This window comes from Paralichthys olivaceus, chromosome 17, assembly GCF_024713975.1.
Source record: "Paralichthys olivaceus isolate ysfri-2021 chromosome 17, ASM2471397v2, whole genome shotgun sequence".
Lineage (NCBI taxonomy): Eukaryota > Metazoa > Chordata > Actinopteri > Pleuronectiformes > Paralichthyidae > Paralichthys > Paralichthys olivaceus.
This window is the reverse complement of record NC_091109.1, coordinates 18,433,419-18,448,572: the sequence shown is the minus strand read 5'-3', so window position 1 is coordinate 18,448,572 and position 15,154 is coordinate 18,433,419. Positions and strand designations below refer to the sequence as shown.

The window sequence follows — 15,154 nt, the reverse complement described above, 5'->3', positions numbered from 1 at the left end:
TGTTTTTTATTTCACTTTAGACACGAGCGTTAAAATCAAGAGGTTCCTACAGTTTGCGTGTTACACATCAGTGGTGAAGATGATATTGAGGACGGAGTCAAACTATTTGAGACTCGTCCATCAATACACATGAGAAAGCTGAGGGAGCAATACAAAAAGTAAAATATATATACAACACAACATAATACAAGTACATCTATTGAATTGTGTGTGTGCACACTTATAATCATTTTGTATATCTTACCTGCCCACTATCAGAATTATGATAACTTTATTTGTGTAGAACATTTCAGAACAGCCACCGTGTTTCTAAAATAAAAACAGGATTACAAATCATCTAAGAAAATGGTAAATATATCACATATGTGAGTCTATAAACGTGTATGTAATAATTTATGACATCGGTTATATGTAATGTACAAACACAGCCTCATGAACTCATCCTGTGTCACTGCACTTCATTCACATGTCTCTCGACACGCAGTATTCCGTGTGGAGTCAAAGGTTATGCACTTTACATATTTACGAATTTACCTTATCTCATCTTATCTTATCTTATCTCATCTTATCTAATGTTATCTTATTTTATGTAATATCATGTTATCTTATGTTATCTTATGTTATCTCATGTTACCTCATCTTATCTAATGTTATCTTATGTTATCTCATCTTATCTTATGTTATCTTATTCTATTTAATCTCATGTTATTTTATCTCATGTAATCTCATGTTATCTCATGTTACCTCATGTTATCTTATGTTATTTTATTTTATGTAATCTTATGTTATCTTATGTTATCTCATGTTATTTAATCTCATGTAATCTCATGTTATCTCATGTTATCTCATTTTATCTTATGTTATCTCATGTTACCTCATGTTATCTTATGTTATCTTATTTTATGTTATCTCATGTTATCTTATGTTATCTCATTTTATCTTATGTTATCTCATGTTATTTAATCTCATGTTATATCATGTTATCTTATTTTATGTAATCTCATGTTATTTTATGTTATCTCATTTTATCTTATGTTATCTCATTTTATCTTATGTTATCTCATGTTATTTAATCTCATGTTATTTTATGTTATCTTATTTTATGTAATCTCATGTTATTTTATGTTATCTCATGTTAACTCATGTTATTTAATCTCATGTTATCTTATTTTATCTTATTCTATTTAATCTCATGTAATCTCATGTTATTTTATGATACAATAGACCCAGCTCTGGAGTGATAATATAAAACTCACTGGCAAGGAAAACGTCGGAGCTTACCACGACCCCTTGAACGCAGCATCTGCGTCACAGAATGGCGTCTGTAAAAGAACTACAATCATGGCGGAACAAAACAATTACAGCTAACACGCATGCGCACTCAGGTGTTTCAGTCACCTAATATGACATCTTAATTATTCATGTCCGGGACAGAAGCACGAGACTGACGTCTGTCTCCATGTCCTTGAATCTGTGTGTATGTGTGTGTGTTATCTTCATCATCATCATCATCATCATCAGTGTCCTGCAGCAGAACCTGGGTCTCTTCCTGTGGAACCAGCAGAACGACAGAGACAGAATTAGACATTTGTATTTATTTGTTTATTTTGCTGACCTACATCAACAGGAAGTCCACGTCCTTCCACCAAGATTCAAAGAACAGTCGTTTTTATTGTTTACAAACAAACAACAGATGGACAGGGGTGAAAGCGTGACGTCCATGAAATCAAATACATCACAACAAAGTTCTGCTTCAGTCGGTTTCTTTGGATTTTTATTTCTTTGTGTTTCGTCTCTTTTTCTTTTTTCCATTTTGTAAAATCAATCCCAGAAAAAAAAGTAGGTTTTTGTGAATAAGTGCATCGACATAACATGAAATAAAAATATACATATATCAGGAATAAAACATCTTTGTATAAAACAGGTCAAAATGTTAAATATGATAGCGTCTTTTATGAAGTCAGATAAAACACACCAGCTTTGTTGGAGTAATTTGAATATTTTGAAAGACAGGTTTCATGTGGATTTCTGATCTGAGTTTAAAACTGTGGGCGACAGGAGACGCTCAGCTCGTCAGGACGGCTGTTTGCTCCATCTCCAGTTTCTTCATCTGAAATAAACATAGTATAATATTATAAGTGAACACAGATCACATTTGCTGCATGTCTCATGTCTTAGTTAGTAATTATGAAAAATAAACAGGAGGCCATGTTTGAGATCATCAGTTGATTTGATTGAGGTATTAGATCGTTTCACAAATCCTCCAAACTGTTCAGAGTTCTTCATGTTTTAAAGTTTGCTGCTGAACATTGGAGATAAACTCTGGTTGTTAATAACTGATCTCAGTTCAGCTTCACTCTTCCACTGGAGCTGATGGAGACTCTCAGTCACTTGTTCTCTCAGGAGATGAACCCGCTCAGCAGAGTGAGAGAGAACAGACGCTCAGGGAGCGAAGGAGGAAACGTTCTCCATGTTCACACTCACACATCAGACTCACTTTGAATAGTGTTGCTGTCACATCTCGGCCTCCTTATTATTTTGTTCATGTTAAACACGTATGTAAAAGTGTGATCAGTCATCAGACCGGTTTCTGTTTCCCCTTGGCCTGCATCATTTCCTGCTGCTGCTTCAGTCGTACTTCCTCCAGACTCATGCAGCCGCCTGCAGATACACAACACACAGAGAAACATGTTCCAGTGTGTGTGTGTGTGTGTGTGTGTGTGTGTGTGTGTGTGTGTGTGTGTGTGTGTGTGTGTGTGTGTGTGTGTCTCTCTCACCAACACTGCTGGGGTTGATAGAAACATAAACCATCGCTCTGCTCAGACGAAGCTCCTCCAGGGCAGCCAGCTCCGCCTCCGCCTCTGCTCGACCAATCACACATCAAACACTGATTAACCCACCGTGACACAAACCCACCTCGTGGATCCGTCCACACGGACTGAACAACACCAGCACTCACTTCTCTGCATGTCCCTCCTCCTCCTGGGGTCCGGGGGGATGACGGTGAACGCTCTGTGACTGAGACAGAAGAGAAGAGTCTTTGCTGTATGAACCTTTAGGACACCTTCACCCTCCGTGTTTTAAAGGTGCAGTGTGTAGAATTTAGTGACATCTAGTGGTGAGGTGTCATGTTGCAGCTGAACACCCCCCCCCTCCTTCCAAACATGAAGAAGAACCTGTGGCAGCTTCAGTTGTCATAAAAACTCAAAAGGTTTTAGTTTGTTCAGTCTGGACTAATGTAAAAAACATGGCGGCCTCCGTAGAGAGGGTCCCCTCCATGTAAATATATTTAAATATAAAGTATTTAAATGTAAAGTATTTAAATATAAAGATACGATTTAGATGAAACAAACTAGTGAAAACATCATGAGGATTATTCTACGTTACATTTCTGCCAATAGATCCTTTCACCTGAATCTGACACACTGGAGCTTTAACTTGTCTTATGTCTCCAACAGTTCGCTTACATACACTTTTCATTCGTCATCACTACACCTGGCGTTCTATTGGTTGAGTCCAGGTGAGACTAAAGCGGGACAATGTCCGGAGGGTTCACAGCGAGCGAGTCCGGAAGTAAAACCTCAACAAATCATCTGCCACATGTGGATGGATGCAGGTTTTTGCAGCCGTTCACCTGCAGCTCCGTCACGCCAGCATGTGGGATTAATCCTCAGAGGACAGATGGCGGCAGAACACAGCAGGGAGCGGCAGACGTCAGGTCCTCACCTGCCTTTTATAGCAGGAGCCTCGGGAGTGTGTCCACCTCCATCACAGACGCTGAGACCAGCAGCGTTCTGCGCTGAGGAGCACGTCTGGATGTGAAGAGTGACGACGACCCAAGTAGAACAAAACTAATTCGGGCACCTGTGGTTGAAATGTGGTTCGGACTCAGTTTGCTGTGTTGACTTTGCTTCCACTCATACGATGAGTAAACGTGAGATTAGGCAACTTAATATGTTTAGTTGGTTCGAGAGTGAAATGTCAATTCAGACAACTCAAAGTCGAAGTAATGTTGAAGAGGTGAGTACTCATGAAATAAAGTTAGAGTCTAAGCATCCACATGAAGGAACGCACCAGGAAACATTCTCAAGTTCACTGAACTCAAATTTAAATTTAAGCAGAAAGGGGAAAGTGAACAAGTTGTATTTGTGCTTTAAACCTTGTTTCTATGAATCGCTCTGTGACCTTGTTTCGATAAGTGCGATATTAACAGTTGTTCTTATTTGACGGGTCATTAACTGTCTCCTGGGTTTCAAATCAGTCTGCAGACACTTGAATACAAACTGATCTGAGGATGAATGATACGAGAGTTTTACCTGCACCAGGTGAAAGAACCGCAGGGACTCAGATAACAAACCATGAGGGAATCCTCTCCTCTCACCTCGGGCTCTCCGGTCTGACGCTCCGCTGCTCCCCCGGTCTCCGCGGCTGATTTCCGGCGGGTTTCCTCCGGTGGTCCGGGTTAGTTTGGGTCCGGTGTGCAGCGGCTTTGGGAGCAGCAGAGGTGGACCTGGTTCTGCCCTCACAGCTCGCTCTGGAGGCCGGGGCCCTGTCACACCTGCCCCGCGGCTGCTGCGGACCCCTCGGGCAGCTCGACGCGCGGCTTTTACGCACCGCGCGCACCCGGAGCTCCCGGTCAGCTCCGCGCGCAGCTCTGATCTCGGCCGCTGACGGTTCGTCGCCGGGTTTTCTTGACGCTTCCGCTGATTTGGGCTTGATCACTTTGGTCGCGGGCATTTTTATCTCAAGGTGACGCTTCTGTTTCCGGCCTCCGGGTCTGGAGCAGATGCGTCATCCTCCGAGTCCTGCAAACAGCAAAATCTGAAAACTCAACTTTTCTGGACTCACGATTCCGTTGCTATGGTTTTTACTCCTTAGCAACTCCAGAGTCAAGAGCGCCGAGCTGGACCAGCACATCTGGTTCAGACTTTCAAAATAAAAGTGTGGGTCGTTTGAACTCACCAAAATGAAGGACAGAAATGTTTTGGATAACTTTACATCAAACCAAGACTTTCTCAAGACAAGATTTAAAAGAGTCAAATGTTCCTGGTTTTCTCTGAATGGTTGATCTTTTCATGGTTCTTTTAAAAAGCTGTTTAAAAAGTCAAGTTTTATATATGATATATATGATATATATATATATATATATATATCATATATAAAACAACTATAAGAAACATATATAAGAAAAGACACAACGAAAAACACAAGAAACGAATAAATGAACATTAAATGAAGCAAAATAAAATGTAATAAAATTGAAACAGGCCTTTTCTGGACCAACTCGCGAAGCTTCAGTTAATCATCGTCAAACGTCGACAAATGATGCGTTTTATTTTGATGGCACAGCCCTCTGGTTTCCGGTGCAGTGTGTTTTAAAGCAGCTGCAGATTAAAGTTAGTGACGCAGAATTTGTTGTGTAGATGTGAACAAAGTCTGAAGCTCATCCGATTAATGACCTGTGAGTTTATACAGAGAGAATATACACAGGGAATATACAGGAGAATACACAGAACACATACTGAGGACAGAATATACAGGAGAATACACAGAACACATACTGAGGACAGAATATATAGAGGGAATGTGTGTATATATATATATATGTGTGTGTGTGTATATATATATACACACACACACATCTTGAAAAAATGTACAGAAAAAATATACATTCACTCAAGTGCTGTGCTTATCAACAACTCGCAGGTACTTTAATTAAGTTCTGATCCTAATGAAAATCTGAATTTATAGTGACATTAAATGTGGTTTCATAAAGAGATTTTATATATTTATAGTGACGTGGAGCTGACAGAGAGAAATACAGCTCAGTGATGAAATGATATCATATTCTGTAAATGAGCTTTTATTTGAATGATTTTCAGTTTGTATCCTCGAGCAGGAAATTATTGTTATGATTATAGTTGTGTTTACTTGGTTCCTGAACAGTATCACAGTGTGTTGTGTGTGTACAGTGTGCACGCTGTGTGTGTGTGCGTGTGTGTGTGTGTGTGTGTGTGTGTGTGTGTGTGTGTGTGTGTGTGTACAGTGTGTGTGTGTGTACAGTGTGTGTGTACTGTGTGTACAGTGTGCACGCTGTGTGCACGCTGTATGGTCAGAGTCCTCCTGAGCTCTGAGTGGAGCTGTCTCTCCTCTGTCGCCCTCTAACAGCCGCCTTCCATTGCTCTCCTCCAGCAGCGGACCGACCAGGCCCCTGGCAGCCGCTGCACTGTGGCCGCGAGCCGGGCTGATTCCCACCGCAGACCCCGGCAGGTGCGACGGCGGCGGAACCACCGGACCGAACTACCCCGCTCATGGAGGCTGGATTGACGGGCTGCCCCGCGGGGAGGAGAGGCCCTGACTGCGGATGAAGCACCGAGCAAAGTGCGACACACACACACACGCTCATGCACATCACACACGGGCCTGTCTTGCCGTGCAACTTTGCGTGCGTGTGAGTGCGGGGGCTCCCGGCGGATAATCAGAGGTGAGGCTGCTGACATTATTGTCTGAGGAGGGGGCGCGCACCCGGCAGCAGCAGCTCCCGAGCTGTCAGACGAGGAAGTGGAGCTTCACGCACACACGCACACGCCCATTTCAGCGTGCTCGGACACTCGGAGCTTTATCTTCATCAGCCTTCATCACGAACATGCGCCGCCGGGAATAACCTGCTGGACGACGCCGAATCGAGAGGTAGGAGGTCGGGGGAGGCGCACGGAGCTTTACGCACAACGTGGACACATTGTCCAACATGTTGTGATGGTTGTGCCGTGCAGGCCGCTCTCCATCTTCTTTTCTGACTTATCACCGTCTGCGTGGAGTAAAGTGAGGCTGGCGCGTGCACGTCACAGGCCAGATGTGAGCAGATGTGGCACCTGCTCGCGCGGTGATGTAGCCGAGTTTCAGGCCCCTCACTCCGGCACCACCTCCTCCTCCTGCTGCTGCTGCTGCTGCTGCTCCTGACGCTGCAGGTGGAGGAGGTGTTGGTGCTGCAGCTGAATTCATGAAGCAACAACAGTGTTTGATTTCAGGTGTTTTCTCAGGAACTGGGACTTTTAGCCGAGTTCTGACCTTCATTTTTTATTTTAACAGCTTAATATTAACTATAAACTTCATGTAGAACCTTTAAAACACAGTCACAAGATGAGTTACAAGTTAATAACGAACCGTTGAATTATCACGATCACTCATCAGTTCTGTTTTCATCAGGATTGTTCTCTGAGAAATCTGAAAATATAAAATATCTCATAATGTTAAAGATAAAAAACGATCAAATCCAGGATGAAACCACGTCCTTCCACCAAGTTTCAGGAGATCCGTCAAGTGGTTTCTGCTTAATCCTGCTTCTTAACAAACAGGAAACAAGAACCTTCTTAGTGGAGGTAATTCATGTGTTAATGTCTCTCTCTCTCTCTCTCTCTCTCTCTCTCTCTCTCTGTCTCTCTCTCTCTCTCAGTGTTGAAGGATGGACAGGGAGCTGCTTCGACCGACCCAGTCCGACCACGGAGACGCCACCAATGGAACCAGTCCTCAGACCTCCCCCACCACTCCCACCCCTCCTCGGCTCACCCCCAACCCCATGCTCCTGGACTCCCCAGCGCCCACGCTAACACCCACCACCTCCTCCCCTCCTCCCCCTCTCACCCCTGCTCCCTCCGTCTCTGCGTCCCATGCCCCCAAGGTGGCGGCGACGTCTCCTCACATCCTTGTCCCTGCTCCCCCTAAACTCAGCTCCACCGTGACCCCTGCCCTCCGCACGTACTCTCGTCCGATCCTTCCCTCCCCGACGACGGGCGTCTCCAAATCGTCTCCTGCACAAACCTCCGCTTCGTCCTCTCTTCTCCCTCCATCCACCCCCTCCTCCTCTCACGCTGTCGGCACCACTGCCTCCCCTCTCGTCTCCTCCCCATCCACCACCATGTCAACAAAGACCTCCACCAACCTGACCAACGGGAACATGAGGCCCGGATCCACGCCAACCTCCACGCCAATCACGCCATTTCACACACCAGCCAGTCCACCTGGCCGACAGGTAACGCATGCACACACACACACATGTAGGAATCGATCACTACAGAAGATGTCTTCATGCTCCTCCCTTGCTGTGATCGCCTTTTTAAAATAAAGTAGATCATCGGATTCACTCGTTGTTGGTACTGTTCCATAAAAAGACAACGAGGGCGGGACACAGTCATTCGTCGTCAGGACACCTGGCGTTCTATTGGTTGAGGGATTCTGACTTGTTGCACGAAAAACAGATTCAAGAGAATCAGAGAAACGTTTCTCGTGCACAGACGTCTGAGTGTGAGACACCAAACAACCATGACACGCACTAATTGCGTCTTTGGGCTGATTGGTCAGGCTCCTGTCACATGACCTCCTTCATGAAGGAGGTCATGTGACAGCCTCAGCTCCAGAGTAGAACAACATGGAGCAGACTGACACTGTCGTCTTTGCTAACAGCTGCTCAGTTCAATTCTGTATTTTACAGCTGTTTGATTGTGGAGGAGACCAGAAGTGATTCATTCCTGTGTCCTCCTCTCCTCCCTCGTTTCCTCTCCTCTCCTCCCTTTGTCTCAGGTGTCACAGGCTCATCCTGTGGTGTCACCTGGTCTTGTGAGAGCCAATCAGAGCCTCTCCCCTGTCAGGCAGCGGGTATCCCAGCAGACACTGCTCCTGGGGAAAGGTCTCAAAGGGTCTGGACAAGACCAGGTTCTGCTTAGAGCTCAGATGGTAAACACACACACACACACACACACACACACACACACACACACACACACACACATACACACACACACACACACACGGTTCTGCTCGACTGCTTTAATCCCTCCTCTGTTTATTTCCTCCTCCGTTTGTTCTCTCTGTCTTTCCCTTCTCTTCTTTTCTTTCTGCTGCAGCTGATTCTTACATCTGCATTGCGACCCGCCCCATCTTCCTCTTCTTCCTCCTCCTCCTCCTCCTCCTCCTCTTCCTCCCCGTCCTCTAACCCTGCCTCCGCTCAGGTGAGCAGTGAGCAAATGTGACTTTTCATTGTGGGCGTTTCCCAGAAGCCATTTAGGCTCTTAGAAATGTTTCTGACAATAAACAGATTCTAACGTCCATTCAGAGAAAGAGAAGAAGCATGGAGTCTGTGAAGGTTTGACACTAATTGCTCCATGAAACACTCACACACTCACTTCACTATCATACCTGCTGCACCTAGCAACACCTGTCAAGCTATGATTGGACAGCAACTGTTTGAGGGAGTGGTTTAATGAACACCTGGAATGAAAGCAGGAAGTGAAGAGATGTGTTGTCTCTCTCTCTCTCTCTCTCTCTCTAGCTCCAGAGTCTCACCCTGAGGCCTCCTCTCTCCAGGGCCCTCGCCATCCCCCCGACGCTCCGTCTCAAGCCGCCGTCCTCAGCTCCGCCCCCCCTCTCTCGCCCTCACGCCCCGCTGTTCCCTCCTCTCAGGCCACGACCTCAGCCCAGCGCCACGGCAACAGAGAGCCCGACCACGCCCTGCCGCCACCTCTCTGTCCCGCCTCCAAGTAGGTCCCTGAAGGAAAAGGAAGTGTGGGTGTGCTGATGAATTTATATTTGATTTCATTTAGTAAAGAGCTGAAATCTAAATCTGGGAAGAGTGAAGGTCGGATATCAAAACTTTAAACAAAGCCCATAATGTAATTAATGTGTTTATTACTTTTCATAAAGATCATTAGAAATACAAGATGCTTTTATAGATCTAATCACATAGAATTACAGTTTTTAGGCCTCATCAAATGATAGAATGTTTGACTGTGGTGTTTCAAACCTCGGCCGTGAGCTGGATGTAAACAGTGCTGGATTCAAATTACGAGTATTTCATAAGGGAATTTTCTCCCTCATGAAATACTCGTATTTTGACTCCGTGTTTGTTGGAGCTGGAAATCCCACGAGGCTCCTTTTCTTCAGCCTGTAGACGAGTTCAGATATATTTTAAATAAACGTCTGAATGAAAGTGACTAGTATTTGAAAATAAAGTGAAACTACAGGCAGATAAAAGTAGGAACGCAGTTGTTTTGGCTTCACGTTAAGAGTCGTCACGTCGTCCATCTTTATTTAAGGTCTGTTTTATTCACTCACCCTCAGTCCGTCCTTCATCCTGTCTCTCCTCCTCTTCCTCCTCCGCAGCTCTCTACTCTCCCGTCCGAGCCGTCCCTCTGAGGCCCAGACTTCACTCTCCAAATGGTCTCAGAGCGACTTCGCCCCGGCAGACCTCCATCCTCCAGCCAATCGCCGCTGCTCCCTCCAGTCAGGCCCCTCCCATTGGCGGCAGGCCGCTGTGCAGACTGAAGAACTGTCCATTAACTCAAACTGTGCTCGGTCCCGGCCAATCACAGCTCAGCTCGCTGTCCGTGACCAATCCTTCTTCCCACTTTGAGCACTCACCGTCTGCAGCGCGGCAGCTGCAGATCATTGCCCTCTCCTCCGGCCGCCAGCCTCAACCCGGAGTGTACGGCCACGCATCGGTGCAGTCGCCACCTCCGGTTGCAGAGCCGCCCGAGCTTTCCAGCCAATCAAAGCGGACCCTGAGCAGCGAAGATGTGCTTCCTCTTCCTCTCAACCCCTCGTTGCCAAAAACAACCTCTCCTCTGCCGTCGCCTCCGTCCCTCCTGAGTCCGGCCTCTCCGCCGAGTCAGGCTGCAGCTCAGTCGCAAACTCTGGTCCAGAGAGGAGACAAGAAGGAGGGCGAGGAGCAGAGGGACCGAGGGCGAGGGGTGCGACACGGAATCAGAGACGAGGAGAGTGTCGACCTGAGGGTGGAGAAAGATGACCAAAGAGAGAGAGCGAAGGAGGAGAAACCACGGCCTCCGACCCAGAAGGAAATCAGTCAGAAAGAGCAGGAAGCTGCGATGGGCCGAGAGGAAGTAGAAATGGAAGTGACAGAGGAAGGTCAAGGTGACAGAGCGAGAGCAGAGGCCGGCGAAGAGAAGATGGAGGAGGAAGCAGAGAGCGCCATGGACCAGTCTGAGAAGCTGAACACCACACAGCTCCTCCATCAGCACACGGATCCCATCCCAACGCCTGACACTGTTAAAGACTCCAGCGTGGACCTCAACCCCCCCCCGGGTCTTATTCTGGCCTCGGCCCCGGTCCAGGCTTCAGTCCCGCCCCCCGTCCCAGGACCACCTCCCATCCCAGAGGCGTCCGTCCAACGGCTGCAAGAGTCTCACCGAGAGCTGCAGGCCGTCAGTCAGGAGGACTTCTGTGAGAACATGTCGACGCAGTCCGACAACCAGTCAGGTACCTTCACCCAACGACACGACTTATCAGCAGCATGTTCTTCAGACCAAGGATCCTCTGATGTAATAACCCTGGTGCATGATGGGAATACGCAAACGTAATCCTGCCTGAACTGATGAACTGACTCCATCACATTCATCATTAAATCTATTCTCGTGTCTTGTTTTTTTAATAAAGTTTATTTGTTGTAGTTTTCACAGAATCACAAACGTTGAGGTTTTGATCGTCTGTTCTCGTCGTCTCCTTCCAGCTCTGTCCAGCCTCTCCTCCCAGTCTCCCCCCTCCTCCCCCTTCATCACCCCCTCCGCAGAAAACCCTCCCCTCCTCCTCCCCACTCACACCGCCCACCCGGCCGACCTCGGACAGTCACGGCAGGAGCCCCAAAAGGTCGAGGAAACGGTCGAAGAGTCGCCGCGACCGGCCGAGAGCGAGAGCGAGCCTCTCGGCCAATCAGAGGACGTGTCCGAGGGCTCCGGCAGCCCCTGGGAGCCGAGGGCGTGGCCTGAGGGACGACTGGTTCTGACTCACCTGGTGGAGGGGTTCGTCATCCAGGAGGGGCTCCAACCGTTTCCTGTACGGACACACACACACACACACACACACAGACAGACACACACACACACAAACAGACAGACACACACACACACACACACACACAAACAGACACACACTCAGTGAGTTTCCTTGTCGTCGTGCAGGTGAACCGTTCGTCCCTGCTGGTTCCTGAGCAGGTGAGCCGGCCACAGGAAGTGAACGGGACCAACGGCAGAGCAGCGTTGCCTGTGACGGACACGCCGAAACAAGCCGAGCACTCCACCGACTCAGACGAGGAAGAAGGAGGCGACACGGACGACCCCGGGACGAGTAAGAACGACAGAGACCCAAAACACTGATCTGAAAAGTGATTTGCCGTCATGTTGAAACGAGAGCGGGTCGTCTGACGTTTGATTTGTTCTCTTCACCTCGGTCAGGTGGAGGTTTTCTACTGTCGCGCTGATGTGAATCATTGATGCAGATTAATTAATTGATAATATAAAGAGTCGTTGGATGCATGTCGTTGTAAAGTCTGGTCTTGGAATCGTCTGGTGTCCACGATTGTGTTTGTGTCGCTCACGCAGGGTCGGCTCCCAGGGACCGAACGGTGCTTCACTGCCAGTTCTGTGGGAAAAGAGGCCACGCCCACAACTTCATGCGGTCCAAACGCTTCTGCTCCACTTCCTGTGCTCGCGGGTGAGACCCGCTTTCATTGGCTTTGCAGCAAAAAGAAACGGAAGGAGAGGTCATGTGACCGTTTGAGTGTCTAAGGTGGTTTGCTGTCGCAGCAGCCGAGCTGGCAGGATGTGGTGCTGAGACACTTTCAGAGATCAGAGCGATGAGGAAGCTTCACCACAACTCTCCTCTGTTCGTTTCTCCGACAGGTTCAACGTTCGTCTGACCAAGCGTCTGCGGGCTCTGAGCGCCGGCAGCCGGTCCGAGAGGCCCCGACCGACTCTGAACCGGGCCGAGTCGGTGCCTGGGAAACCTCTGTTACTGCGGCTGGTAGGGACCCTGAACTCAGCACCGGTTTCAAACACTGTGCATACAACTGCTGACGGCTGAACTCACTTTATTCCATTCAACAGGAAACTGTCAAATTATATAATAATAATAATAATAATAATAATAATATATAATATGAAATGACCCAAACTCAAATGAGCTTTACATTTATATTATATTTGCTTTATTAAACTGTTTGTAGCAGCACAGTGAGAAGAGTTTAATGTTCCACAGTTTAATATTAATCAGTTCATTTCATGTTGAATCCTAAAACTCCAACTTCTGGATCTTTATTGACATGAATACCGGAACATTTAACTACAGCGATCTCTGGTGGTCATGAGACGAACTGCAACAACCAGCCACACAAATGTGCCTCTAATGGATTATTTTTACTCTGTGGTATTAATACTGAGTTTTAAAGTTTTAAACGAGCTCAGCTGTTTCTTACCCGTTGAATTTCTCCCATGACTCTCTCCAGCCTCGTGATCTGTGGAGCGCTGGTCGCCGTGAGAAGGAGGGAAAGGAGAGGACGCCGGCGGCAGAAGAAGAGGAGGAGGAGGAAGAGGAGGAGGATATGGAGGGAGGAGGGGAGGAGGAAGGGGACGATGGAAGCGAGCAGGATCCTGCCGTTGCCGTGACAGCGAGGATGGAGCGGCGGGCGGCTCGCAGGGCGAGGAGGGCGTCCGCACCTGCCACGACCACCTCCACACCCACGACCACATTCAAGCCCGCCCCCTCTCAGTGGAGCGTGGAGGACGTGACTGCCTTCATACACACACTGCCAGGTAAATAATCAACAATCAGTGTCAAACACACAGACTCCTCCGCTGGCAGCCGCCGCTAAAAGCGTCAGTTTGATTTATACCAACACTCAAGGCTCTTAATCTCCAGCAGACGACGGCGGGCTCATCGCTGCTTCTCCGTCTCCCCCTCGTCCAATTAAGTGTTTCGCAAAAACGCTGCAGCAAACAGGCGGGTGAGGTAATGCACATACTTCTAACCACTGGCTGTCAATCAGAGATAAATGTGAAACAGCTGGAAGAGAAAGCAAAACACTGAAACCCCCCCGCCGTCATTCTCCAGCGTCTCCAAGTTCAAATCACTGCGTCAACAGATTTTTTTTTTTAGGCGACGTCTCAGTTTATGAGTCTGCTGCAGTTTTATTTTGAATAAAGCAACGAGTGAAATCGAGTTTTAACAGCGAGGAGAATAAATGAAAAATATAAACGCTTCACGTTCGACTGGTTGAGACTAATATTCGTTTGATTCAGTGGCTCATTGTGATATTTAGATTTGTTAATATGTGATTTAGTTGGTAAGCAATCATTTTGAAAGTTGCTTAACTTTATTTCTAAACTCCAGAAACACAAATCAGAGACTTTTCACACTTGAGCCAGCGACGTCACTAAGGAATATTCAGTCAGTGATGTAGTCAGTCGTACAAATACCATATTTATCTGGAATACTCTTCTGTCGTGTTCAGGCTGCAGTGACGTGGCGGAGGCGTTCCGGCTGCAGGAGATCGACGGCCAGGCTCTGCTGCTGCTGACCGAGGACCATCTGATGACCAGCATGAACATCAAACTGGGACCGGCTCTCAAGATCTGTGCTCACATCAACGCACTGAAAAACCAATGAGGAAGGGGGGGGGGGGAGACAAAACAGAAACCAAGAGGAAAAAAAGAGGAACCAGGGAGGTGGAAGGAAAACTGGCAATAAAGACCAAACTGAGAAATTAGAAAATTAAGAGAACGGAGAGAGTTTGGAAACAAGAGCTTGAACCCAAGGACGACAGGACAAAGTCACAAAAACAGATTCACGGTACTTTATGAGATTATAAATCGAGGTGTGGCCTTAGCGGACGGGGACGGAGGAGACGTGCGGACGCATGAAGACGCCGGAGTCCAGAAGTGGAATCGGTTTCGGGCACTGTGACTGTAGCTGGAGACCAACGGGGCGGGGGTTTTGTAACTTTGTGTATATTTTACATGCCGCAGGAGAGTGTACATTTGAAGCTATTTCACGAAGGATTTTGAACATTTAATATATAAAATTTGTCTATTTAGTTTTTTTAGAACGTGACGTCAACGGCAAATCTATCCAGTAACTAACATAACCGCCGGTGTGTGTAAAAGAAAAAAAAGAATAAACAACACGTAGACTTTGTAAGTGATTTATGAAAGTTTAATGTTTTATATCATTATATTCTGGACAAAAACACGTCTGTGGATTAAACAAAAGAGAAGTCACTATCAGGGTGGAGCCTGGTGTCTTTAATCCTCACGGTTTTATGGTTTCCTGCTCGAAGTTATTTAATAAATGAAGAAGGAGTCGGAGAAGCTGT

At 47.0% G+C, this 15,154-nt stretch overlaps 2 protein-coding genes across 6 annotated transcripts; one reads left to right on the top strand and one right to left on the bottom strand.

Moving 5' to 3' along the window:
* Window positions 1-1,583: 1,583 nt before the first annotated feature.
* On the bottom strand, window positions 1,584-4,920 carry LOC109644199 (epithelial-stromal interaction protein 1). 3 transcript variants are annotated; one of them, XR_011238916.1, is made up of 5 exons: window positions 4,382-4,919; window positions 2,960-3,018; window positions 2,778-2,861; window positions 2,498-2,661; window positions 1,584-2,110 (listed from the first exon to the last, which is right to left on the bottom strand). XR_011238916.1 is itself a non-coding variant. In XM_069512377.1 (5 exons), the coding sequence occupies exons 1-5, from the start codon at window positions 4,735-4,737 to the stop codon at window positions 2,066-2,068; spliced, it is 621 nt and encodes a 206-aa protein (XP_069368478.1). In that variant the 5' UTR covers window positions 4,738-4,917; the 3' UTR covers window positions 1,584-2,065. The 3 variants fall into 3 exon arrangements, 2 of the variants coding, with proteins under 2 accessions (XP_069368478.1, XP_069368479.1); XM_069512377.1 differs by having other exon boundaries at window positions 2,585-2,661; window positions 4,382-4,917; XM_069512378.1 differs by lacking the exon at window positions 2,498-2,661 and having other exon boundaries at window positions 4,382-4,920.
* A 1,203-nt stretch (window positions 4,921-6,123) lies between these two features.
* LOC109644198 (polyhomeotic-like protein 3) lies at window positions 6,124-15,059 on the top strand. Of its 3 annotated transcripts, none has more exons than XM_020109536.2 (12): window positions 6,124-6,690; window positions 7,454-8,029; window positions 8,578-8,730; window positions 8,901-9,005; window positions 9,326-9,533; window positions 10,156-11,268; window positions 11,519-11,841; window positions 11,967-12,132; window positions 12,387-12,498; window positions 12,687-12,807; window positions 13,289-13,595; window positions 14,294-15,059. In XM_020109536.2, the coding sequence occupies exons 2-12, from the start codon at window positions 7,463-7,465 to the stop codon at window positions 14,446-14,448; spliced, it is 3,330 nt and encodes a 1,109-aa protein (XP_019965095.2). In that variant the 5' UTR covers window positions 6,124-6,690; window positions 7,454-7,462; the 3' UTR covers window positions 14,449-15,059. The 3 variants fall into 3 exon arrangements, with proteins under 3 accessions (XP_019965095.2, XP_019965093.2, XP_069368301.1); XM_069512200.1 differs by lacking the exon at window positions 6,124-6,690 and adding an exon at window positions 6,761-7,028; XM_020109534.2 differs by lacking the exon at window positions 8,901-9,005 and having other exon boundaries at window positions 6,126-6,690.
* Window positions 15,060-15,154: the final 95 nt, after the last annotated feature.